General features: G+C 39.0%; 1 protein-coding gene across 1 annotated transcript in view; it reads left to right on the top strand.

Moving 5' to 3' along the window:
* The window catches only part of RECK (reversion inducing cysteine rich protein with kazal motifs), a 73,020-nt gene that overhangs the window by 20,743 nt on the left and 25,236 nt on the right, over positions 1 to 27,041 (top strand). Inside the window, exons 7-10 of the mRNA XM_082657217.1 lie at positions 9,602 to 9,635; positions 11,861 to 12,058; positions 21,640 to 21,907; positions 24,746 to 24,925. Coding sequence (XP_082513343.1) covers positions 9,602 to 9,635; positions 11,861 to 12,058; positions 21,640 to 21,907; positions 24,746 to 24,925 — 680 coding nt within the window. The remainder of the gene's footprint in view (positions 1 to 9,601; positions 9,636 to 11,860; positions 12,059 to 21,639; positions 21,908 to 24,745; positions 24,926 to 27,041) is intronic.

Genomic DNA, 27,041 nt, shown 5'->3' with positions numbered 1-27,041 from the left:
TAAAGTAAAAACTTAATCATGTTTTCCATGAGGTGTGAGACATCTAGTGTAATACTTTTTGCATAGTCTTTGTCTATAGCTGGCTGAAAACATTTTCTTCTAGCCACCAAGACGGTGGTTAAAAACAAAAATTGGTTGTTGATAGTGATTTTCTTGAATGTCAGAATAAACATCAAGATGATATGAGGCTGGTGTATTTCCAGAGACCTGGCAGTGTCTGTAACATGATGAGACAAATTTTAGTTTCAGGTTCATAAACCCATTTCATACCTTTATGTCACACCTTACCTGCCGTTCTCTAACATAATGGCCATAAATATATATACCTTTCCATTTGCTGCATGAGCCACTGAAATACAGTGTTGCAAATTTGTCCTCAGACTTTTGTGCTTTTACTTTTTTATTCCTTCTTTCACAGATCCTTCTCTGCGCTTTTCTTTATATTGTTTTCAGAAATGTGATTTTCATTTCTCTCCTTTCTTCCTAGCTTTCTTCAGTCCAGTTCCTTGATGTTATTTCATTAAGGAAGTTGAGAAACTATGAAGGAAAGTCAGTAGGAGATATTTTTGTGAGGATTTGCTTTTTTTTTTTTCTTTTTAAGCTTAATCCATTTAAGTTTTAAACTAACTGTTGCTAAAGAAAACTAAAATAATGTTCTGTCCTGGGGCTCTGGTTCTCTGAGAATGCTGAGATAAAATTAAGACTCTGAGGATATTAAAAAGAGGCTCTAAGAACCACAAAAACAAAGATGGTCAGCCTTGTGAGTGCCAGGCTCAGGTCTGTCAGCACTATCCTATCAACACACAGCTAAATGCATAAGAGTGCAGGTATGTGTTAAATTTTATTTTTTGAATATTCACATGTTCAAAATTCAAAACAGTATACAATAAAAAGTCTCTTTCCTACCTCTTATACCACAGCCACCCAGTTCCTAAGGTCACCAGAGATATTTTATGCACATAAAAGTAAATATGTATATATAGTCCTCTTCTACCCTTCTGTACACAAATGGTAGCTTACCACACACTTTGTGGTACCCGTGGATGCCAGTGTTTGGTGCATATTTATGTATGTCTGTATGGGCTGTCCAGTGTATCCTCAGGAAATGTCGCAATAAAATGTTCTGTTTTAAAGATTTCTATGTTTTAATTTTATTTTGTTCCTTTTCTCTCAAATTAACCTTGATTCTAGATTTACTACCAGAAGCATAAAGGAAAAGGGATGAAAAAATAGCCCTAAAAATTTAGACCTAGGAGGGCAGGGATGTAGGACCAGCAGGATTCTCTGGACAGCTAGAGGCCTTCTGTGCCTCGGTATGATTGGATCTGTGCCACAGTAGTTCCAGGAATAGAGTAGACCTTCTTACATGGCAGATGACAGCCTAGGCTTTGGACAGTTGGCTTGGGGATTTTAGCAAAAAGAATCATGTGGTACTTTGCCTCAGCAGAGCCTTCAGCACCTAAATGTAAAGCTTCTTTTAGTACCAAGGAAACTCCAAGGATTGTCAGAATATGGTAAGTAGAAGACTGTGAATGGGAGGCTTTGTAAATGGTAAAATGCTATACAGGTATGCTGTGTCAGACTAGATTTGAGCCGTTACCTGCAGCTGATGAGCTCCAAAAAGAGCGAAACCTATTAGGTCCTGCAGTACTGGCTTGAGATAGTATAAATCCTTGATTACGTTCCATTTGTATGTTGTTTTGTTCTGTCATACTTTGTACTGGGGAAGGGAATAGCTCCCATTTAGTCTCCTTGAGCTAGTGTATTTCCTCTGCAGTCCATTCTTCTTATAAGTCACCTGAATGAGATCATCCCAAAAGGGAAATCTGATCAAGTCTGATTAGATTGTGACCTGGTCTGATCCAAATGGCCAGGTTTTTCTCCCTAGGCAATCTCATCTACTCCCATAGCTTTAATTGCCCCAATATGATGACAACTCCAGAATCTTCTTTGCTAACCTCTTTTTCTCCTGAATCACTGCTGGATATGTGTTCTTTTGATGTTCAACTGACATTTCAAATCAGCCAAACTGACTGTTAACCTTCCCTACCTCTTCTTCCCTCCACCCTACTGCTACACAACACCACACATACACACATCCCCAAACAAAAACTTACCATTTTCTTGCATTTCTTGCTTGGTTGTTTAAGTACAGTCCTCCCAGACACATAAACTAAAAGCCTAAGAGGTGTTGTCTACTCTTTCTTCTTTCTCACCACCTCCCACAGAACAAAACAAAAAATTAAAAAACTGGCTATTAAGCTCTAAAGATTTGCCTCTGGAATATGTCTTAAATTGGTCTCCTTTCCAGATCCTCAGTTACTGCCTACCTCAGGCCTTTATACCACTTTGGGGGACAACTACAATAGCTGCCCAACTAGCTTTCCTGTCTCTAATTTCTCCTCTTATTTACTATCTCCACTTCTCGTAGGGTGACCTCTTTAAAGACCAAATATGGTCGTATCACTCCCTTCCTTGAAACTCTTCAGTGGCTCACCTGTAAGATACAGTTCATGTTCCTCAGCCTGGTATACTTAAGCTTTTCTCGACCTAGCCCCCGACTCTTCCCTCCTTGACGCTTCAGCAGCTTACTGCTTATAACTTCCCAGATTACCATGTGTTGTATTTGTTAGTTGTACCACCTGTTGCCCTCCTGGAATTCCTGTTCCCTGAATCCATCCTATCATCCCCATCCATTAGTAGACTGGAGCCAGCTCCCACCAGCTAGGGAGAACTGGTTGTTAAATATTCAGGAGTTTGGCAAGCCAGCTTTTAACTTGAAAAGCAGCTGTGATGGGGGTATTTATACCAGGCATATCAGCAAATATTACAAATCAGAACTCCCCTTCACCCCCACCCCACCCCAGCATGCCATAACCCTACTGAAATTCTGGCTTAGATGGTTCCTCTTTAAAACCTTTCCTGCTCAGCCCTCTACCGTCACACACACAAAATTAGTTGCTATTTATAAACACTTGACATGCTTTATTATAGCATTGGTCACCGTATAGTGTAAGTCTTTGTTTTCAAGTCACTTTTTAATGCTAAAGTCTTGAGTTCCTAGGACAGAGTCCATTGTCTCAATTGTCTTTGCATGCATGTCATTCATTCATTCCTTCAACATTCATTGAGTTGATACACTTAATATGTATCAGGCACTGTTCTCAGAGTACAAAGATGGAAGGATTTAGCCACTGTCTGTAAGAAGTTCATAGCCTAGTCCATGGGAAGAGAGAAATTCAAATAGTCCATTACAATACAGTGAGACAAGTACGTTGCTAGAAGTCTGTGCAAGACACGTTGAAGCCTGGAGGAAAAAACCCTTCCCAGGGTAATGGGGAAGTCTTCACAGAGCAGGTAAGACTTAAAAGATGAACAAAAATGTGTTGCCTGTAAATAGGTGCTACAGTTAGTATTTTTATAGATAGAATTTTTTAATAGAAAGTTTTCCCACTCTGGACAGTACATAAGGTTCTTTGTTTCAGAGTAAATAGCAGTTTTATGCGAAAACCCTGTGTAAATGTCTATGAATCAGGCATTCTTTGAATGAACAGAGAAAGCACTGAATATCTGTAATCACAATGTTGTGTAGCAAACCATCCCAAAACTCCATAGCCTAGAATTATTATTATTAAATAATAATTTATTATTTCTCATGCATTTAGCAGGCCTAGCTGCTTCTGGCTGGGCTCACTTGTGCATCTGCAGTCAACTGGCAAGTCAGCCAGGGTCTGGCTGGTTTAGGATGCCCTTGGCTAAGTCAGCTCAGCTCTCCTCTTTGTGTCTCTCCCAGCCTTCTAGCAGGCTAGCTCAGGCAGGTTCCCATGGTGGTGGCAGGGGCTCAAGAAAAGAAGTGGAAACATGCAAGTATATGTGCAGGTCTCTACTTACCTCATGCTTGCTACTGTCCACTTAACTAAAGCAAAATCACATGACTAAGTCCAGAGTTAGTGTGAGAGAAATAGATACAGGGAAATGTAAAAAATTGGGGCCATTGCTGCAGTCAATTTGCCACAAACACATACTCTGTGTAAGCTGTGTTCTAGACCTCGTTACTCTGCAGGTATTACTTGCTAGTGAATTTGCTTCCAGCTGGTTGGATGCTCTGGGTGATAATGAGCAAACTTCTCTGAGCAGTCTGGACCTATTAATCTTATCTCAGTTTTGGGTTTCATTTTTATCCCACTATTGAAATGACATTTATTATTTGGGAGGCTGAAGAGTCATTTGTTTAGTGATATCCATGTCCTATTAAACTCCTTTACATATTCTAGTCACTTAGAATTTTTTTTACTAAAAAGCCATGGTGTCCACAACAAGGAGAAAATACCTTGTGGAGGTTTAAAAAACATGTTTTTAAAGGTCAGTTATTGGGGAATTCCCTGGTGGTCCGGTGGTTAGGACTCGGTGCTTTCACTGCCATGACCTGGGTTCCATCCCTGGTCGGGGAACTAAGATCCTGCAAGCTGCACGGCGTGGCCAAAAAAAAGAAAAACAAAAGGTCAATTATTTAATCTCTCCAACTTAGCTTTTTTTTTTTTTTTTTTTTTTGCAGTACGTGGGCCTCTCACTGTTGTGGCCTCTCCCATTGCGGAGCACAGGCTCCAGACGCGCAGGCCCAGAGGCCATGGCTCACGGGCCCAGCTGCTCCGCGGCACGTGGGATCTTCCCAGACCGGGGCATGGACCCGTGTACCCTGCATCGGCAGGCGGACTCTCAGCCACTGCGCCACCAGGGAAGCCCCAACTTAGCACTTAATAAGCTAGATTCTTCATGCAAAACTTCAAACTGGGAGAACTCTCAGTCCATCTGTGAAAAGCAAACAGATTTTATTTATTGAGACCTTAGGAACAAAGCAGCCCCTTTTAACTAGTAGCCTTGGGAATAGGAAACATTAATAACAGTTCATAGAATGTACTCTTTTGGGTCTTTGTCCAGAAGTGACTAAAATATCCAAGATTCAAACCTGGTTTTGTTTGTTTTTAATAAGATTCATGTGAAATGTTTGTTTCATTTTCGTCATCCTCATCATTGGTGAGAAAGGGAAGCTGGAGGGACCAGTAGTAGTAGAAGGGCAGTGGACAGAGAAAGTATTGAGACAAGTGGACAAATGGAGAAATGCCAGAAGGGGTCACTGAAGTAGAAAAGTGAGTGGCCAGGTCAGAAAATAAATCTGCAGAGCCAAGTTCTGAGCAAGAGGTTAGAGCCGCAGAGTCTACCTCGCAGATGGACCCCAATGGCTCTTCCCCCCAGAAGGAAGGTCAGTGTGGCATAAAGGATCACATAGGGTTCCCTTGACTTTGATTTCACTCTGTATCTTAGTTTTTCTGCTAGGTGTGCCCATAGGTGGGAGGGCTTATTGCAGTTCTCAAAAACCATTTTAGGTAGGGTAGGGAACTGGCTAATGAAAGCAGCTGCCTGAGGAAAGATTTCATGATCAAAATTTTTTAAGGGAAATGATAATACTTCAAGAAAATGATTTTTTCACAATTTAAGATGTTGATTTAAAAAATAGACTTAAAATAGGATACTCTATGGACATAAATTCAACCTTGCATTGGCTGCATTCAGAATAATAATCCAAAGTCTTCTCACGGGATAGTGTCATGGGAGAGCACTGGCAGAGTAATCTGGGTTCTAGCCCCGCCTTTGCCCTTTGCTTACTCTGTACATCTCTATCCAGCTGTATAGTGAAGGCTTTGGGACTTGAAGGTCTCTTGCTGTCAGCGCTTACATACTGACATGTTCTTTGGGTCTCTGAGGTTTTTGTAGATCCTAACCTCAGTTACACTGTAATTTTGATTTATAGAGTAAGATGAGTGGGGTGAGGGAGCTGCTATATGGAGTCACATTGAGTATTAATATTGGTGGCAGAAGATCAAAAGAGGCTTGGGGGCTTCCCTGGTGGCGCAGTGGTTGAGAGTCCACCTGCAGATGCAGGGGACACGGGTTTGTGCCCCGGTCCAGGAAGATCCCACATGCCGCTGAGCGGCTGGGCCCGTGAGCCACGGCCCCTGAGCCTGCGCGTCCGGAGCCTCTGCTCCGCAACAGGAAAAAAAAAAGAGGCTTGGTATAAACCCAACTGAGTATAAACCCTCAGTTACTGCCTACTTTTGCCACTAGATGGCGATCAGACATTTGAAAGACTTAAGAATTGACTAGCTAAGACCCTGATGGACCGTCTTAAGAAATGAAGAAACTGTCAGCCAGGGCTGTAACTCATGTGTGTCTTAAGCCCTGTCAAACTAGTCAGCAGTAGTTTTAGCAGTGAAAAGGTAGAGTTACCTATAGTTTATACCTTAGGTAGAGTTACCTAAGGTTAAGAATCTTTTATCAAAGAGGGGGATATGATAAAATCATGATGCGTGTAAAGTAAGCAACAGAGAATTGATGAATTCATCAAATACCAGTATACTTGAGTGAAGGACCATTCTTTTTTAAATTTAATTTCATTTTCTACTGAAGTATAGTTGAATTACAATGTTGTGTTACTGCTGTACAGCAAAGTGACTCAGTTATACATATATATACATTCTTTTCCATTATGGTTTATCACAGGATATTGAATATAGTTCCATGTGCTATACAGTAGAACCTTGTTGTTTATCAATTCTGTATATACCAGTTTGCATGGTATATATACCATGCAACCCCAAACTCCCAATCCAACGCTCTCCCACCCACCTCCCCCTTGGCAACCGCCAGTCTATTCCCTATAAGGACCATAGTTTGAAACCTTAAAACTGGTAAAGATAAAGAAAGAGATGTAAAAATGGTGTTAACACTAGAGGTGCTGCCACGTGGAAATATAAAAGTTTTTAGTTCAACAAGTTAGAGTAACGCTATGCATGCAAGGTCTATCAGTGAACATTAAGGGAAACGAGAAATGCTTAGGGAACATCTCTGAGCTCTGGATGTGACATCAAGAGAGACAGCTGAGCCCTTCTATATCAGCCGTTAGCAAACTTTTTCTGTGAAGGGTCAGAAAGCAAATATTTTAGGCTTACCAGCCAGTTTAGGCTTACTGTCCACTCAACTCTCCTATTATAGTGTGAGGTAACCATATACAATATGTAAATGAATGGGTGTGACTGTGTTCCAATAAAACTTTACTTACAAACACAGGCAGCGGGCAAGATTTGGCCTGGGTGCCATAGTTTGCCAACCCATTTGTGGGTGAAAGCTAGGGTCCATAAGTAGTTCTCCTTTCTAGGCCTCAGACTCTGGCTTCTGTCAAACGAGTTGGATTAGCTGATCTCAGACATTTTTCAGATTTTGTGTCCTTTAGTACCTCTCTCTGAAGCTAAGTGATCCACAAGGCTGACCCAGAGTGATATTTCTTTTATTTGTAAGATCAAATTAAAAAAAAAATCAAGCTTGAACAAATCTGTAAGTTTCTAGAGCAGAATTTCTCAACCTTGACACTATTGACATTTGGGGCCGGATAATCCTTTGTTGTAGGGGAGCTGTCTTATGCATTGTAGGATGTTTAACAGCATCTCTAGACTCCTCTACCTACTAGATGTCAGTTCAGTAGAACACCCCAACCCCCCCGTGTTATGACAACCAAGAATGTCTCCAGACATTGCCATATGCCCCCTGGGAAGCAAGATTACCTCCACTTGAAAACCACAGCTCTAGAGACTTTAAGAGTAACTGGAAGAATAACAAAAATGGAAATCAGACCATGTAACCCAGGACGGCCACCAAGATAATAAACATACTTCTTTAGGAACAAGGCCAAAAAAGCCAAAACCAAGAGGAACCAAGAGGAACCAAGAGGAACAAGAGGAACAAGAGGAACAACCTGCATATTAGAAAGAGAATCGCAGGGAATTCCCTGGCGGTCCAGTGGTTAAGACTCCGTGCTTTCACTGCTGAGGGCCCTGTTTCCACCAGGAAACTAGAATCCCACAAGCCTCTCAGCTCAGCCAAAAAAAGCAAAGCAAGCAAAAAAAAGAAAAGAGAAGGGCAATGAGAATTTTATTCACCCAGTTAAGAGGGGCTGGAAAGTTGGTAGCAGATGACTTTTTTTTTTTTTTTGGCTGCACCAGGTCTTAGTTGCCACATGTGGGATCTTCAGTTGCTTGCAGCATGAGGGCTCTTTTAGTTGCGTCGTGCGGGATCTAGTTCCCTGACCAGTGATCGAGGCCGGACCCCCTGCATTGGGAGCTTGGAGTCTTAACCATTGGACCACCAAGGAAGTCATGGTAGCAGATGACTTTTTAATATTGATTTAGATCATTTTATTGAAAGTGTTCCTGAAACCATTGAACCAAAATAGAGGGCTACCTATAATGGGTAGCTGAAAAGTCAAACTAAAACAAAGAAACATGGATGAAGAGAAATATAAAAAAGACCACTATTAAAGAATACCAAGAATATTTACTTTTCACTATTTTATATTATTTGATGAGATCTCTAACAGAAAGAATTCATACTGGGTGAATTCATTAGCCCTTCTCTATGGGTCCTGGGTATTTTGTTTTGCTTTGGATAAATCAAGTGTGGTTTATTCCTACAGTAGAATATTATTTAGTAGAGAAAATGCAGTACAGCTTTACACAACTACATAGATGGATCCTTGAAGCTAGGTTTTAAGTGTCAGTAAAGCTGATCCTTTAATAAGGCTAGATCACGTAGCCAGCTTGGAAGTTAGTTGCAAATAAAAGCCAAAATCATCTCTATTCATTAATAAGGGTGTCCTTATTTTCCATCTACCTTTTATTTATGCCCATATTCTTTTAAGAATTTATTCTCTTCCAAGTGTGATATTAATCATAGTCTACAAGCCCTGATTATCCAAATAGCATTGTACAAGGAAGTTTTTGTTTGTCTTGTTCTGTTTATTTTCCTTACAATGACTTTAACACAGTGTGATATTTTCTGAACAGTGATCTAAGAGATCTAAAAACATTAATTCTAGTCTCAGATTCTACTTTTGACTTGCTCTGTGAGCTGGGGCAGTCTCTCCCCTGCTAAGGAAATGGTTTCTTTATCTGTAATATGGTAGAGAGATTCCCCAACTCTGGCCCCAGGATGGCTGCATAAGAATCATCTTTGAGGCCTTGTTTTAAATTTAGATTTCTGTGCTTCATTCCCAAATTCCAATTCTGTAGTCTAGGGTTAAGGCCTAGGAAGCCCAGGTGTTCTAGTGCATGGCCAGGTTTGAGAACAATTAGAGGTGATCTCCAAGGTCCTTTCAACTCTAAAATGCAGTGGTTATATGAAATATGTATTTCCTAAATAACCTTTATTATATTATTATCTGAAAGCTTTTTTATGTCTACAAGAAACAATTGAGATTACTACATTGTACTTTCCCCACATACACACATTGGTACAGCTTTACATAAACTTGGTTTGCTATAATGTGGTCAGCTTATGGCTTGGGTGATAATCTTGATCCCCAAAATGTATTAGAAGATGGTTTCTCTTTTCACCAGAATGCTATATCATAGTTTGTTTGTTTTTAATCTTGGATTTAGAGAAGGATTAAATAGTTTGATATCCTGATTTCCATATAACTCTAAAAGTGGAATAAAATTAGAAATTCTATGTGGTTGTTAATTTCTGTTTTTTTTTTTCCTTTAATTTACAGAATGCTCTTTTCAGTTGCATTAGCAGAAATGAAAGTAAGTATATTGTTGATGGTTATACAAGCAATCCAAAGAGAAAAACATGGTTTACAGAATATGATTTAGCTGTTATAAATATTGCCAAAACTCTGACATTATAACTTAGGTTGTTACTAAACCATCTGAAGGAATGTGCACAGCAGGATTCTGATAGGCTCTTTCCTCTGGAGTGTTTGGGCCATTCATGAATTCTAACAATTCCCATGTCCTAATTACAGATTTACAAAGCAGATATCAGTGCTGGGTGTTTTAGAGGAAGATCATGCCCCACTTGGATAAACAGGAAGTTGAGCACTCCCACGTGATATAAACAGAAGTTGAACACTCCCACGTAGTATAACGTAATATAATTGCAGCACTAGCTGAGGGCTGCCTCTCAGTTCATTCAGCAGATATTCACTGACTACTTGCTCTGTGCAGGGCAGATGCACACCTGTGGGGGACACAACCTGTACACAAAGAACTCTGGGACATGGTGGGTATGTGATAGAGTTACTGATAAGGTGCCACGGGAGTTCAGAGGAAGGAGGGATCACATCTTGCAGGGGCGCTTAGAGGTGACTTCATGGAGTTGGTAGCTGAACTGGGCCTTGAAGGATGGACATGATGTGAGCAGTAGAGATTGGAGGAAGGGAATTCCAGCTGAAGGGAACAGCGAGAGCAGTTGGAGATGGGGAAACACGTGTGAGGAGTAAAGAGTTGTTAGGTGAGCTTGGCAGTGGGGTGTATTAAAGTATAAGAAACATTAGGTGTCTGTACTTTATCTTCTACTCTTTCTAACTGGGGTTTAGTTCAAGATTTTCCAGATAGTCTTTAGCACATAATCCTATATCCTCCCACACTGAGGAAGCCAGCCTAATTGGGGCATCAGAAGACAGGCATCTTTGTCCTATTCTCACTTGTCTCCTCTGTCCTCAGCATCCCTCACCCCTGCCCCCAGTTTTAGCTTCATTGAGGTTGACAATGATAAATGTAGCCATTAATGATTGTTCTTTGTGAATAAAATGAACAATTCAGCAATGAACAATGTAAGTTTGTTAGTAATTTCAAATCAGAAACTTAGCTGGCACAATAGGTATGAAACAGTTTCCTTGTCCAGGAAAGAGGCTTGTCTTGCTATCAGTGTAGTCCTACTTTAGTTCATTTGTATATGATTTTATCATTATCATTATTTCTGGAAGTCGCCTGAGTTCCCTGCTCATTCCTTGGTCTGTGGAATCCACCAGAAACCGGATTCTGGTTCCTCTATAACCATCACTAATTATTATCAGAGGTTTCCTACCTGCCATTTTCTTAACCTTTTCCAGCCATACCTCTACCCTTTTGGCTCCCTTCAGCCTCCCACAGACCCCTTAGCCTCTCCTATGAGGACCTCTTGTTCTTCATTATAAATCCCACATCTGCACCCCCAGCCACTCATCCTGCTCTTCCCAGATACCTTAAATAGTCCACCTTGATTTTTAAAAATACATACGTCCAGAATCGTTTATTCCAAATGTGGGTTTTACTTTTCAGTGTTGAAGCAAGTCATATCAGTTTTGAGGTGAGCACTTTCAATTTAGGCATAGTCTTGGAGATTTTCAAACAGTATAGAACTTTAGGGATTTTGTTTCAAGATGGACAGTTATATAATTTGCAAATTTATGAAGTGGTCCTGATATCTCTTGGTTTTTACTGGTCCTATTTTATAAATGTGAGGTATTTGGGGTTTTGTTTTATTTTGATATGTTTGATTTGTTTTGCTTTGGTTTGCTTTGTTTATGAATCTCCACAGATCCAACGTGGAAGGAAGCTGTTCCAGTGGTTCTCAACATGGGTGCTATTAGCATTTTGGGAGACAGTTTCGATTATATGAGACTTTCCTGTACGTTGCACAGCCCTGACCCCCATGTGCTAAATGCCAGCAGTCATCCTTAAGTCATCATGAAAACCAGAAACACTTCCACATGCATCCAAATTCTCCCAGGGGCTGGTACTGCTCCTGCTGAGAACCACCGCACTATAGACTATAAGTTGACAAATAATGACTTTCTCAGACCAGTGAGCGCCTGAATGTCCCCATGGCCATGCTTATAGTAGTGCTGACTTTAACTACGTGTCTTCTATGGCATGGTTCTATTTCTGAAATTCAAAAAGACACATATTGTTCCATCATTATTATGATGATTTAATGTTAGCAAATAGCTGATTTCATTTCAATGTAATCTTTTTTTTTCCCCTAGTGGGCTCAGTTTGTTGCAGTTATGCAGGCCATCACACAAACTGCCGAGAATACTGTCAAGCCATTTTTCGAACAGACTCTTCTCCTGGTCCTTCTCAGATCAAAGCAGTGGAAAATTATTGTGCCTCTATTAGTCCACAATTAATACACTGTGTAAACAATTATACCCAATCTTATCCAATGAGGAACCCAACAGATAGTAAGTAAAAGCCACATATTCCTCTCATTTCAATCTTTGGTAAAATAATTTGTAAAAAAAAACGAAGTAAATTCTTGAAGATATCTACAGTCTGGGTCATTTGGGAAATACCAGGCTTCCTTTGGTCTTTAGATTTGGCAGACTGGACATTATCATCACAGCTAAAAGATGCCGAGAAAGACAGGGCTGTCAAGGGTATGAAGAAACAGGCACTCTCTATTCTGAAGTGGGAAAATTCACTGGTATGGATACTTTAAGAGGGAAGATTGGGTTATGCCCATGAGACTTTCAAATAATCATACCTTTTAATCTAGCAATTCTATTTCTCAGAAATTATCCTTCACAAAAACTCACAAATTTTCAAAAATACATCTATACATATAAAGGATGTTTACTACAACATTGCTGGTATAGAGAAAAATTTAAAATGACCTAAACATCCACCAATAGGATATTGATTAAAGTTGATTAAATAAATTATATATCTGTATAATAACTACATTATACAATCAACATACTGGAAGATGTATTATGTAAATCAATGAAGTTAGAACACTCCCTCACACAATACACAAAAATAAACTCAAAATGGCTTAAAGACTTAATTATATGACATGATACCATAAAACTCCTAGAAGAGAACATAGGAGAAACATTCTCTGACATAAATTTTAGCAATATTTTCTTAGATCAGTCTCCCAAGGCAAAAGAAATAGAAGCAAAACAAACAAATGAGACCTACTCAAGCTTACAAGCTTTTGCACAGCAAAGGAAACCATAAACAAAATGAAAAGACAACTGTGGACTGGGAGAAAATATTTATAAACAACACGACCAACAAGGGCTTAATTTCCAAAATATACAAACAGCTTATACAACTCAATATCAAAAAAGTAAACAACCCAATCAAAAAATGGACAGAAGACCTAAATAGACATTTCTCCAAAGAAGACATACAGATGACCAGCAGGCACATGAAAAGATGCTCAATATTGCTAATTGTTAGGGAAATGCAAATCAAAACTACAATGAGTGAGAGGGCAGACAGCAGAAGCAAGAAGAACTATGGAACAAAAGCCACATTCACAGTAATATAGGCAAGATGAATAATATAGGCAAGATGAAAAGGCAGAGGGCTATGTACCAGATGAAGGAACAAGATAAAACCCCAGAAAAACAAGTAAATGAAGTGGAGATAGGCAACCTTCCAGAAAAAGAATTCAGAATAATGATATTGAAGATGATCCAGGACCTCGGAAAAAGAATGGAGGCAAAGATCGAGAAGATGCAAGAAATGTTTAACAAAGATCTAGAAGAATTAAAGAACAAACAAACAGAGATGAACAACACAATAACTGAAATGAAAAATACACTAAAAGGAATCAATAGCAGAATAACTGAGGCAGAAGAACAGATAAGTGACTTGGAAGACAGAATGGTGGAATTCACTGCTGCAGAACAGAATAAAGAAAAAAGAATGAAAAGAAATGAAGACAGCCTAAGAGACCTCTGGGACAACATTAAATGCAACAACATTTGCATTATAGGGGTCCCAGAAGGAGAAGAGAGAGAGAAAGGACCCAAGAAAATATTTGAAGAGATTATAGTCGAAAACTTCCCTAACATGGGAAAGGAAATAGCCACCCAAGTCCAGTAAGTGCAGAGAGTCTCATACAGGATAAACCCAAGGAGAAACACGCCGAGATACATAGTAATCAAATTGGCAAAAATTAAAGACAAAGAAAAATTATTGAAAGCAGCAAGGGAAAAACAACAAATAACATACAAGGGAACTCCCATAAGGTTAACAGCTGATTTCTCAGCAGAAACTCTATAAGCCAGAATGGAGTGGCATGATATACTTAAAGTGATGAAAGGGAAGAACTGACAACCAAGATTATTCTACCCAGCACAGATCTCATTCAGATTCGATGGAGAAATCAAAAGCTTAACAGACAAGCAAAAGGTAAGAGAATTCAGCACCACCAAACCAGGTCTACAACAAATGCAAAAGGAACTTCTCTAAGTGGGAAGCACAAGAGAAGAAAACGACCAACAAAAACAAACTCATAACAGTTGAGAAAATGGTCATAGGAACATCATATCGATAATTACCTTAAACATGAATGGATAAAATGCTCCAACCAAAAGACACAGGCTTGCTGAATGGATACAAAAACAAGACCCATATATATGCTGTCTACAAGAGATCCACTTCAGACCTAGGGACACATATAGACTGAAAGTGAGGGGATGGAAAAAGATACTCCATGCAAATGGAAATCAAAAGAAAGCTGGAATAGCAATACTCATATCAGATAAAATAGACTTTAAAATAAAGAATGTTACGAGACAATGTTACAAGGAAGGACACTACATAATGATCAAGGGATCAATCCAAGAAGAAGATATAACAATTATATATAATATTGTAAATATTTATGGTGCACCATAGGAGCACCTCAATACATAAGGCAACTGCTAACAGCTATAAAAGAGGAAATTGACAGTAACACAGTAATAGTGGGGAACTTTAACACCTCACCTACACCAATGGACAGACCATCCAAACAGAAAATTAATAAGGAAACACAAGCTTTAACTGACACAATAGACCAGATAGATTTAATTGATATTTATAGGACATTCCACCCAAAAAGAGCAGATTACACTTTCTCCTCAAGTGCGCATGGAACATTCTCCTGAATAGATCACATCTTGGTTCACAAATCAAGCCTCAGTAAATTTAAGAAAATTGAAATTGTATCAAGCATATTTTCTGACCACAATGCTATGAGATTAGAAATCAATTACAGGGAAAAAAACGTAAAAAACACAAACATGTGGAGGCTAAACAATACGTTACTAAATAACCAAGAGATCACTGAAGAAATCAAAAGAGGAAATCAAAAAATACCTAGAGGGCTTCCCTGGTGGCACAGTGGTTAAGAATCCGCCTGCCAATGCAGGGGAAACGGGTTCAAGCCCTAGTCTGGGAAGATCCCACATGTCATGGAACAACCAAGTCCGTGTGTCACAAGTACTGAGCCTGCACTCTAGAGCCTGTGCTCTGCAACAAGAGAAGCCACCGCAATGAGAAGCCAGTGCACCACAGCAAATAGTAGCCCCCGCTCACCTCAACTAGAGAAAAGCCCGGGTGCAGCAACAAAGACCCAGTGCAGCCAAAAATAAAATTAATTAATTTTTAAAAAATCATTTTAAAAAACCCTAGAAACAAATGACAGTGAAAACACGACAATCCAAAACTTACGAGATGCAGCAAAAGCAGTTTTAAGAAGGAAGTTTATAGCAATACAAGCCTACCTCAATAAACAAGAAAAATCTCAAATAAACAATCTAACCTTACACCTAAAGGAACTAGAGAAAGAAGAACAAACAAAACCCAAAGTTAGTAGAAGGAAAGAAATCATAAAATCAGAGCAGAAATAAATACAAACAAAACAATAGCAAAGATCAATAAAACTAAAAGCTGGTTCTTAGAGAAGATAAACAAAATTGATAAACCATTAACCAGACTCATCAAGAAAAAGAGGGAGAGGACTCAAATCAATAAAATTAGAAATGAAAAAGAAGTTACAACAGACACCACAGAAATACAAAACATCCTAAGAGACTACTACAACCAACTCTATGCCAATAAAATCGACAACCTGGAAGAATTGGACAAATTCTTAGAAAAGTATAGCATCCAAGACTGAACCAGGAAGAACTAGAAAATATGAACAGACAAATCACAAGTAATGAAATTGAAACTGTGATTAAAAATCTTCCAACAAACAAAAGTCCAGGACCAGATGGCTTCACAGGTGAATTCTATCAAACATTTAGAGAAGAGATAACACCCATCCTTCTCAAACTCTTGCAAAAAATTGCAGAGCAAGGAACACTCCCAAACTCATTCTATGAGGCCACCATCACCCTGACACCAAAACCAGACTAAGGGGCTTCCCTGGTGGCGCAGTGGTTGAGAGTCCGCCTGCCAATGCAGGGGACATGGGTTTGTGCCCCAGTCTGGGAGAATCCCACATGCCGCGGAGCGGCTGGACCCGTGAGCCATGGCCGCTAAGCCTGCGCTTCTGGAGCCTGTGCTCCGCAACGGGAGAGGCCACAGCAGTGAGAAGCCTGCGTACCGCAAAAAAAAAAAACAAAAAAAAAACAGACTAAGATACTACAAAAAAAAATTATAGACCAATATCACTGATGAATATAGATGCAAAAATCCTCAACAAAATACTAGCAAACAGAATCCAACAACACATTAAAGGGGTCATACACCATGATCAAGTGGGATTTATCCCAGGGATGCAAGGATTCTTCAATATATGCACATCAATCAATGTGATAACCATATTAACAAACTGAAGAATAAAAACCATATGATCATCTCAATAGATGCAGAAAAAAGCTTTTGACAAAATTCAACACCCGTTTATGATAAAAACTCTCCAGCAAGTGGGCATAGAGGGAACCTACATCAACATAATAAAGGCCATATATGACAAACCCACAGCAAACATCATTCTCAGTGTTGAAAAACTGAAAACATTTCCTCTAACGTCAGGAAGAAGACAAGGATGTCCACTCTCGCCACTATTACTAAGCATAGTTTTGGAAGTCCTAGCCACGGCAATCAGAGAAGAAAAAGAAATAAAAGGAATACCAATTGGAAAAGAAGAAGTAAAGCTGTCACTGTTTGCAGATGACATGATACTATACACAGAGAATCCTAAAGATGCCACCAGAAAACTACTAGAGCTAATCAATGAATTTGGTAAAGTTTCAGGATACAAAATTAATGCACATAACTAATAAGAACCTGATATATATTTTAAAAAACTCAAAAATTCAGAAAAAAGAAAAAATTAATGCACAGAAATCTCTTGCATTCCTGTACACTAATGATGAAAAATCTGAAAGAGAAATTAAGAAAACACTCCCATTTACCACTGCAACAAAAGGAATAAAATACCTAGGAATAAACCTACCTAGGGAGACAAAAGACCTGTATGCAGAAAACTGTGAGACACTGATGAAAGAAATTAAAGATGATACAAACAGATGGAGAAATATACCATGTTCTTGGATTGGAAGAATCAATATTGTGAACATGACTATACTACCCAAAGCAATCTACAGATTCAGTGCAATCCCTATCAAATTACCAATGGCATTTTTCACAGAACTAGAACAAAAAATCTTAAAATTTGTATGGAGACACAAAAGACCCCAAATAGCCAAAGCAGTACTGAGGGAAGAAAACGGATCTGGAGGAATCAGGCTCCCTGACTTCAGACTATACTACATAGCTACAGTAATCAAGACAATATGGTACTGGCACAAAAACAGAAATATAGATCAATGGAACAGAATAGAAAGCCCAGAGATAAACCCACGCACCTCTGGTCAACTAATCTATGACAAAGGAGGCAAGGATATACAATGGAGAAAAGACAGTCTCTTCAATAAGTGGTGCTGGGAAAACTGGACAGCTACATGTGAAAGAATGAAATTAGAACACTCCCTAACACCATACACAAAAATAAACTCAAAATGGATTAGAGACCTAAATGTAAGACTGGGCACTCTAAAACTCTTAGAGGAAAACATAGGAAGAACACTCTTTTACATAAATCACAGGAAGATCTTTTTTGATCCACCTCCTAGAGTAATGGAAATAAAAGCAAAAATAAACAAATGGGATCTAATGAAACTTAAAAGCTTTTGCACAAAGGAAACTACAAACAAGATGAAAAAACTCTCAGAATGGGAGAAAATATTTGCAAACAAATCAACGGACAAAGGATTAATCTCCAAAATATATAAACAGCTCATGCAGCTCAATATTTAAAAAAAACTCAATCCAAAAATGGGCTAAAAACCTAAATAGACATTTCTCCAAAGAAGACATAAAGATGGCAAGGAAGCACATGAAAAGCTGCTCAGGGGCTTCCCTGGTGGCGCAGTGGTTGAGAGTCTGCCTGCTGATGCAGGGGACACGGATTCATGCCCCAGTCTGGGAAGATTCCCCATGCCACGGAGCGGCTGGGCCCGTGAGCCATGGCTGCTGAGCCTGCGCGTCCGGAGCCTGTGCTCCGCAACAGGAGAGGCCACAACAGTGAGAGGCCCACATACCGAAAAAAAAAGAAAAAAAAGCTGCTCAACATCACTAATTATTAGAGAAATGCAAATCAAAACTATAATGAGGTATCACTTCACACCAGTTAGAATGGGCATCATCAGAAAATCTACAAACAACAAATGCTGGAGAGGGTGTGGAGAAAAGGGAACCCTCTTGCACTGTTGGTGGGAATGTAAGTTGATACAGCCACTATGGAGAACAGTATGGAGGTTCCTTAAAAAACTAAAAATAGAATTACCATATGACCCAGCAATCCCACTACTGGTCATATACCCAGAGAAAACCTTAATTCAAAAAGACACATGCACCCCAATGTTCATTGCAGCACTATATACAATAACAAGCTCATGGAAGCAACCTAAATGCCCATCGACAGACGAATGGATAAAGAAGATGTGGTACATATATACAATGGAATATTACTCAGCCGTAAAAAGGAATGAAATTGGGTCATTTGTAGAGAGATGGAGGGATCTAGAGACTGTCATACTGAGTGAAATAAGTCAGAAAGAGAAAAACAAATATCGTATATTAACACATATATGTGGAACCTAGCAAAATGGTACAGAAGAACTGGTTTGCAGGGCAGAAATAGAGTCACAGATGTAGAGAACAAATGTATGGACACCAAGGGGGGAAAGTGGTGGGGGATGGGGGATAGTGTGATGAATTGGGAGATTGGGATTGACATACATACACTATTATGTATAAAATGGATAACTAGTAAGAACCTGCTGTATAAAGAAATAAAATTCAAAAATAAATTTTAAAAATAAATAAAAAAAGAAAACTACAATGAGAGAAGGAAAAGAACTACGCCTCACACTAGTCAGAATGGCTGTCATCAAAAAGTCTACAAATAAATGCTGAAGAGGGTGTGGAGAAAAGGGAGCCCACTGACACTGTTGGTGGGAATGTAAATTGGTACAGCCACTATGGAGAACAGTATGGAGGTTCCTTAAAAAACTACAAATAAAGTTACCATATGATCCATCAATCCCACTCTTGGGTATATTTCTGGAAAAGATGAAAACTAATTTAAAAAGATACATGCACCCCAATGTTCATAGCAGCACTGTTTACAATAACCAAGGCATGGGGCTTCCCTGGTGGCACAGTGGTTAAGAATCCGCCTGACAATGCAGGGGACACAGGTTCGAGCCCTTGTCCGGGAAGATCCCACGTGCTGCAGAGCAACTAAGCCCATGTGCCACAACTACTGAGCCTGTGCTCTAGAGCCCACGAGCCACAACTGCTGAAGCCCTCGTGGCACAACTACTGAAGCCCCCACACCTAGAGCCCGTGCTCAACAACAAGAGAAGCCACCACATTGAGAAGTCCGTGTACCGCAACGAAGAGTAGCCCCTGCTCGCCGCAACTAGAGAAAGCCCATGCGCAGCAACGAAGACCAAATGCAGCCAAAAATAATTAAATAAGATTTATTTTAAAAAAAAATAGCCAAGGAATGGAAACAACCCAAGTGTTCATCAACAGATGAATGGATAAAGAAGATGTGACATACACACACACACACACACACTCACACTCACACACACACACAATGGAATATATTACTCAGCCATAAAAAAGAATGAAATAATACCATTTGCTGTAACATGGATGGAGTGGAGATTATCATACTAAGTGAAGTAAGTCAGACAAAGACAAATACTAAATGATATCACTTATATGTGGAATCTGAAAAATAATACAAATGAACTTTTTACAAAACAGATAGACTCACAGACATAGAAAACAAACTTATGGTTACCAAGGGGGAAGGGGGGTGGGGTGAGGGATAAATTAGAAGTATGGATTAAGATGTACACTACCACATACAAAATAGGTAAACAACAAAGATTTACTGTATAGCACAGGGAGCTATATTGAATATCTTGTGACAACATATGGAAAAGAATAAAAAAACCAACATATATATGTATAACCGAATTACTTTGCTGTGCATGTGAAACTAACACAATATTGTAAATCAACTATACTTCAATACAAAAAAAAAAAAGATGTATGTTTATAGAAGTCCAAGATGTAATAAGCAAAAAAAAAGCAAGTGTCAGAACTAAATGTGTATAGTAAGGTACATTTTTAGTTATATACCTATTCCACATTATATGGATGTGTAATGTTTGAATTTTACCAATGAAATTTATTACTTTTATAATAAAAACATCAATATAAATGAGATCCTGATACTTTTAAAAAATTAGGGCCTCCTAATGAACTTGCATGTTATGGGGTCTTCAAAATCTCAGCTTTGGAAAGCCTATAATCCACTTTGCTCATTTAGAGATGATCAGACTTTAAGAACTGACTAATTAAGCAAAACTGGCAAGAGACTTGTAAGACTCAGAAGCCAGATGCCAATGTTTTGATTTACACTGGGATATTGAACGACTTGTTTTTGTAAACTCAGAAGCAGTGCTATGTGCCTTGTTTGGCCAGAATCTAAAGCAGAACTCTAAGGCTTATGACATTTGTGTGGTTGTGTGATGAAAATCAGAGGGTGAAGCATTTGCCATAATAACCTTCATTCATTTTAAAGGCAGATCTGTCTTCACTGACATTTAGGCTATAGAGAGGTGCTGCTGAAGCAATGTTGACAGATAGCAGCTCAAAAAAAAAAAAAAGAAAAGGCGGAAAAATGTTTTAAGGGTAGAACAACCATCTCAAATGTCTGTGCTAATACATAGGAAATCCGGAAAAGAAAGCTACAGACAGATAACAGATATGCCTGAATAAGCTTCTTAAGAAGTCAAACTCCTAAGAAAACTACTTCAAAGAAGCCCTCTGAATCCTATAGACTTGTTGAAAGTGTTCTCTTGCTTTCTGATTTTTTATAGAAAAGTAAGGGCAGAAGCAAACTGATATCTTGTCAGAGTTTTTAATTGTATTATTTAAATTACTACTTAGATTAATTCATTTGCACAGATTTGTAAAAGCTTTATATCCCAGAATATAATGAAATACAGTATTTGTGGTTATTGCTATTAAAATTAGTCATCTTTCTCGTTATGTCAAGAACATAATCCCTTTTAGGTAGCTGTTTCTAGCATGAAATAATTCCAGTTTGATCTACAATACCCTTTCCAGGAACATAAAATGCCTTGCATGTAAGGACCTCTTAGGTGTAAGAGGACCTTTCATTTACCTAGGAATAGTGCTGGAGATCCCATGATTGGGCACAGTGGTGAATCTGGGAATAAATACCTAGTCTACCTTTAGCTTTTCACTTATTTGCTATATTGCAAAGTAATGGAGAGAGAATTTGGTAGGCTTAGTATACTGGAGAAATTGACATGACTCAAGAGTAGTGACAGGTTCCAGTACACCACTGGGTCCTTCTGTCTGAGCAATGCATGACATAAAACCAGCTAATTAAGCCACTTATATTCTGAAAATGTAGGTTTATATTGCTGTGACAGAGCTGAAGATCATGCTTGCCAAAATGCCTGCAAGAGAATTCTGATGTCTAAGAAAACAGAAATGGAGATTGTTGATGGCCTCATCGAGGGTTGTAAGACCCAGCCTTTGCCTCAGGATCCACTTTGGCAGTGTTTTCTTGAAAGCTCACAATCTGTTCACCCTGGAGTCACTGTACACCCTCCTCCCTCTACAGGCCTTGATGGCGCTAAATTGCACTGTTGTTCTAAAGCAAACACTTCAACGTGTAGGTCAGTACCTCATTTTCCTTTATTAAAAACAGTAGAAAATAGCATTTTAATTAATGAATTTAAGTCTAGCAAATGTGTGTTATGTTCTTGCACTGTGTAGTCTTAAGAGTCTAGAAGATATAAAATCATTCTTTCATCCAGCAGATATTTATTGAGCATGATGTATATATAGAACATTGTTTTTGTACATTGAGCTAAAAGCACTGTGTTTTGCGGTGTGGAGGTTTAGCATTGGCAGGGCAATAAATATTTAAAGATGATACAATATGAATTCTACCCTCGAGGTTATCGTCAAGTAAGCTTACAATTTAGGAGATGTTTTGACCAGACATCTAAGGGATATTCTTTTTGTTAAATTGTGAAACTTTGAACTTAATCAACTTTTTGCATGTGTTGGTGAATACCCTGGGCTGGCACTTATATCCAAAGTTAGACAGCAGTGTATTGGCATTCATTTGGATGATACACTTAGGGATAAAAAATTGGCAATACTATTTGTGTAGGTTGGAGGAAACACAATCTAGAGATAAGAATAAATGGAGATAAGGTAAAGGTTTAACATAGGCGAAACAGAAGTTTGCTTTATTAGAGATATTTTGGGTGAAAAGGTACCACATATTACTAGAATATCCTGAAATGAATATGACATACGAGGAGTGAAACGATCTTTCCTCTGGTTTCTAAATTGGATGGACTTTAGCAAAAACTTGTGCCTAGAATATCTCATCAGACTTTATCAAAGATATGAAAAAATCTGGAAAACATCCAAAGAAAATTAACAGAAGGACTAAAAGAGAAGTTAAGTTGGCCCTATAATTCAGGAAATTGTATTGCTGATAGGAATTAATAAATGTACATATGGGAGGGATGCTGAGTACTTCTTTGAATGTCTACAAAAGAGTTTATGCCCTGTAGTCACTGGAGATAGGACTGGCTGTGTCATCCCAGAAGAATTTCAGTAAGAAACGTGGCACCTCTTACCTTGATGTAAGGTTTTATGGTTTACTGAATGCTTTCACTTTCATCTTGTTTCATCCTCATGAAACCTTACAAGATGACTGGTATCATCTTATGACTGATGTCAATTTGTATAATTCTTGTATATATATAGAAAACTAACTCTGAGATGTTAAACAATCTGTCCAAGGTCATTCAGAAAGTTAGGACTAAAGAAAGGACTGATTTCCAGATCAAGGTACCTAATGGATTTTTTTTTTTTTTTTTTTTTATGGCTGCGTTGGGTCTTAGTTGCTGCGTGCAGGCTTTCTCTAGTTGTGGCAAGCTGGGCTTCTTTGTTGCGGTGCACGGGTTTCTCATTGCTGTGGCTTCTCTTGTTGCGGAGCACAGGCTCTAGGCACAGAGGCTCAGTAGTTGTGGCACGTGGGCTCAGTAGTTGTGGCTCACGGGCTCTAGAGCACAGGCTCAGTAGTTGTGGTGCACAGGCTTAGTTGCACCGCGGCATGTGGGATCTTCCTGGACCAGGGCTCAAACCTGTGTCCCCTGCATTGGCAGGCAGACTCTCAACCACTGCACCTCCAGCGAAGTCCCTACCTAATGGATCTTGATATCAGCTTTCTCATCCCCATCATGTGTAAGCTCAACTGAGAGCAGGGACTTTGTCTCTTTTATTCACCACTGCATTTCCAGTGCCTTCAACAGGGCCTCACACAAAACAGGCACTCAATAAATGCTGGTAGAGTGAATGAGCAAACTTATAAAAGTAAAGATACCCTCCTCATAGGGGTAATTATGAGAGTCAAAATGTGACAGGGGTGGAGAATTTCTACTTGTGATTTTGCATATTCCGGTAGTATTAAAATTTTATATTATGTGTTACTTTTTTTTGACACTTTTATTACATTTATAAATGTTAAAAATTAAACTAATGAATATAATGTGTGAAAGCACTTTGGAAATGATACTGATGTTATTTTAGCTTTATATATGCACTGAAGTTGCTTTATAATCATCGAGTACTGAAATAAAAATGCATACATACTACAATAGTGTATATATATATATATATAGTATATATTACTATATACAATAGTTTATAGCAGCTTTGGAATTCATAAAACCTTTACATGTAGGCTATCTTGGTATATCTTAAGGAATATAAGTGGCTTGGGGATACTTTTTCAGGGAGAATCCAGTGAACCCTAAGTCTATAATGCTTTTTAAAAGGAGTCTGGGGCTTCCCTGGTGGCGCAGTGGTTGAGAGTCCGCCTGCCAGTGCAGGGGACGCGGGATCGTGCCCCGGTCTGGGAAGATCCCACGTGCCGCGGAGCGGCTGGGCCCCTGAGCCATGTCCGCTGAGCCTGCATCCGGAGCCTGTGCTCCGCAACGGGAGAGGCCACAACAGTGAGAGGCCCACGCACCGCAAAAAAAAAAAAAAAAAAAAGGAGTCTGAGGATCATGTCACAGTTTTACCTCCTGTGATTGAAGTATAAATATAGTGGACTATATCTTTGTGGAGGCAACACCATATGCTTTACCTTACTTCAAGTAAAGGTAAAAGAGAGATCAGAAATATAAAGGGGAATAATTGTGCCAAGAATAAGGATGTACAATACTATAATTAAACATTAAATTTAGCACTGAGCTTTCTAGAAACCATAGCAAAAAGGAAAGAGATGGATAATAAAGCTAACTTTTTCATATAAAAGATGACTTTTTCAGGCTCTAAATTCTAGAAGATAGATCTTAGTCTTTTGGTTTTTGTACTTTTTTTTTCGTTTATGTTCTAAAGTACAGTTCATAGAGTTCACGTTTTATGCAAATCAAATATTTATTCATTTGGCTCATCTGTACGTTTCTTCATTTGTTCTTTTGTTTCAGGGAACTGTGCACTAAACTTTATAGCATGAGCTGGGGCAATACACAGAGTTGGCAAGAGTTTGATCGCTTTTGTGAATATAATCCAGTGGAAGTGTCCATGTTGACCTGTTTAGCAGATGTTCGGGAACCTTGCCAGTTGGGCTGTAGAAATCTTACTTACTGTACTAATTTTAACAACAGGTAGGAGCAAATTACTATATGTGGAATAGAAGTATTTTATCATTAATTGCATTGTTTTTAAATAAGTGAAAAGATCATTTTACTCTGATTTTGTTCCTGCTAAGTTAAAAGGAAGTAGTATACCTTTATCATTTCATCTTTAAATGCTATATTCTATCTTGTAAATCACCCCTGGGAAAGGAAGCACTGTAACAAAGTCCCTTCTAATCTCGTGATACTTCAAACTTCTAGAACTCAAAGAGTCTCCTCTGCCTTCAGTCTACCATTCTTCCCCACTCCCTTCTGCTGCACCACCAGTGGAAATAATTCACTGCAGAATAAAACACTGTGAGCAATTTGCTCATCCAAATGCCATCTTACGGACAATTTGTGTTTTTTTTGTTTTTTTGTTTTTGTTTTTGTGGTACGCGGGCCTCTCACTGTTGCGGCCTCTCCCGCTGCGGAGCACAGGCTCAGGACGCGCAGGCTCAGCGGCCATGGCTCATGGGCCCAGCCGCTCCGCGGCATGTGGGATCTTCCCGGACCGGGGCACGAACCCGTGTCCCCTGCAACGGCAGGCAGACTCTTAACCACTGCGCCACCAGGGAAGCCCGGAAAATTTGTTTTGAAAGACCTTCAGATTGGTTGAAGTTCCCACTCAGTGAGTCCCCTATTTCATACAAAAACTTTCTTTACAGAAGCAATTTGAATAGGTGTTTCCCTGAGATATCAGTTAAGGTATGAAAAATAAGGGCCAAGAACTGAATTAATGGCTGAAGAAGCAATGAAGAAAACAGAAAAAGGGCATCCAGAAGCATAGAGAATGCCATATCAGAGAAGCCAGAGAGGGAGAGTTTCTAAAGAAAAGGGGACTGGCTGGTTTTATGAGCTGCAGCCCAGAGATCAAGAACACGAAAAGGAAGAGAATCATTCAGTTGAGGCAGAAGGAAGTTCAGAGGATACTCACCTCAAGCTAACACACATCCGATCCTCTTAAAAGTATTCAGATTATTATTTTGAGTAAGAAAATTGAGATATCTTCACAACTAGTGTTAGCCAATAAGGACCTGGCTTAGAGGTTGAGCAAATTTGAAGTCTATGAAATGTTTCAAGTTAAATTTGCACATAGTTCTAGCTTCTGGTAATGGTGGAGCAGTTTGTATCAGACTGCCATTCCTGTCAGTACCAATTATGAGCTCTGCACAAAATATAAAAACATAATTGTTTTGAAGCCATTTGAGAGTGACCAAAAGCAGGAGGAAGTACATCTCATGAAAGATAGAAGCCACACTGAGTGGGGGCCACATTTATCCAGTTTTTTCTTCATGGGCACTCTCAGTCCCCTGGCATGGCATATAGAATTCAAGCAAAAAGCAGCAGTCTTGGGCTGAGGAGTTAAGAGATCACAGTTTGGGGCTGCCAGAGTGGCTGGATATGAAATTGGAAAATCCCAGAAAGGAGGGAACCACAAAAGGAGATGCCCCAACAATCTGCATACAAGCTCCCCTTAAATCCTTGAATTTAACAAAATCACAGGGTACAACTTTAACATACAAAAGCCAATTGTATTTCTGTATATTAGCAACAAACAATTAGAAAATGAAATTTATAAAAAAAAATTTACACAATTGCATCAAAAATATGAAATACTTAGAGATTAACAAAAGATGTGCAAGAACTCTACACTAGGAGCCAGAAAACTTTGAAGAGAGAAGTTAAATGGAGAGAAGTACCATGTTCATGGATTAGAAGACTCAATATTGTTAAGATGTTAATTCTCCTGAAACCAATCTCTAGATTCCATGCAATCTCAATCAAAATCCCAACCAGGTTTTAAAATAGAAAGTGCCAGACTAATTCTAAAATTCATATGAAAAGACAAATAACCTAGAAGAGCTAAAACAATTTTTTTAAGGAATAAATTTGGAGAACTTACAGTACATGATTTCAAGACTTATTATAAAGCAATAGAAATTAAGTCAATGTAGCAATTCCCTGGTGGTCCAGTGGTTAGGACTCTGTGCTTTCACTGCCGAGGGCCCAGGTTCAGTCCCTGGTCAAGGAACCTAAGATCCCACAAGACGTGTGGTGCAGCCAAAAAAGAATAATAATAAATTATATAATAATAAATAAATAA

The sequence above is a fragment of the Grampus griseus genome, assembly GCF_964374135.1.
Source record: "Grampus griseus genome assembly, chromosome: 6".
Classification (NCBI taxonomy): domain Eukaryota; kingdom Metazoa; phylum Chordata; class Mammalia; order Artiodactyla; family Delphinidae; genus Grampus; species Grampus griseus.
This window is presented reverse-complemented; position numbering and strand designations above follow the sequence as displayed.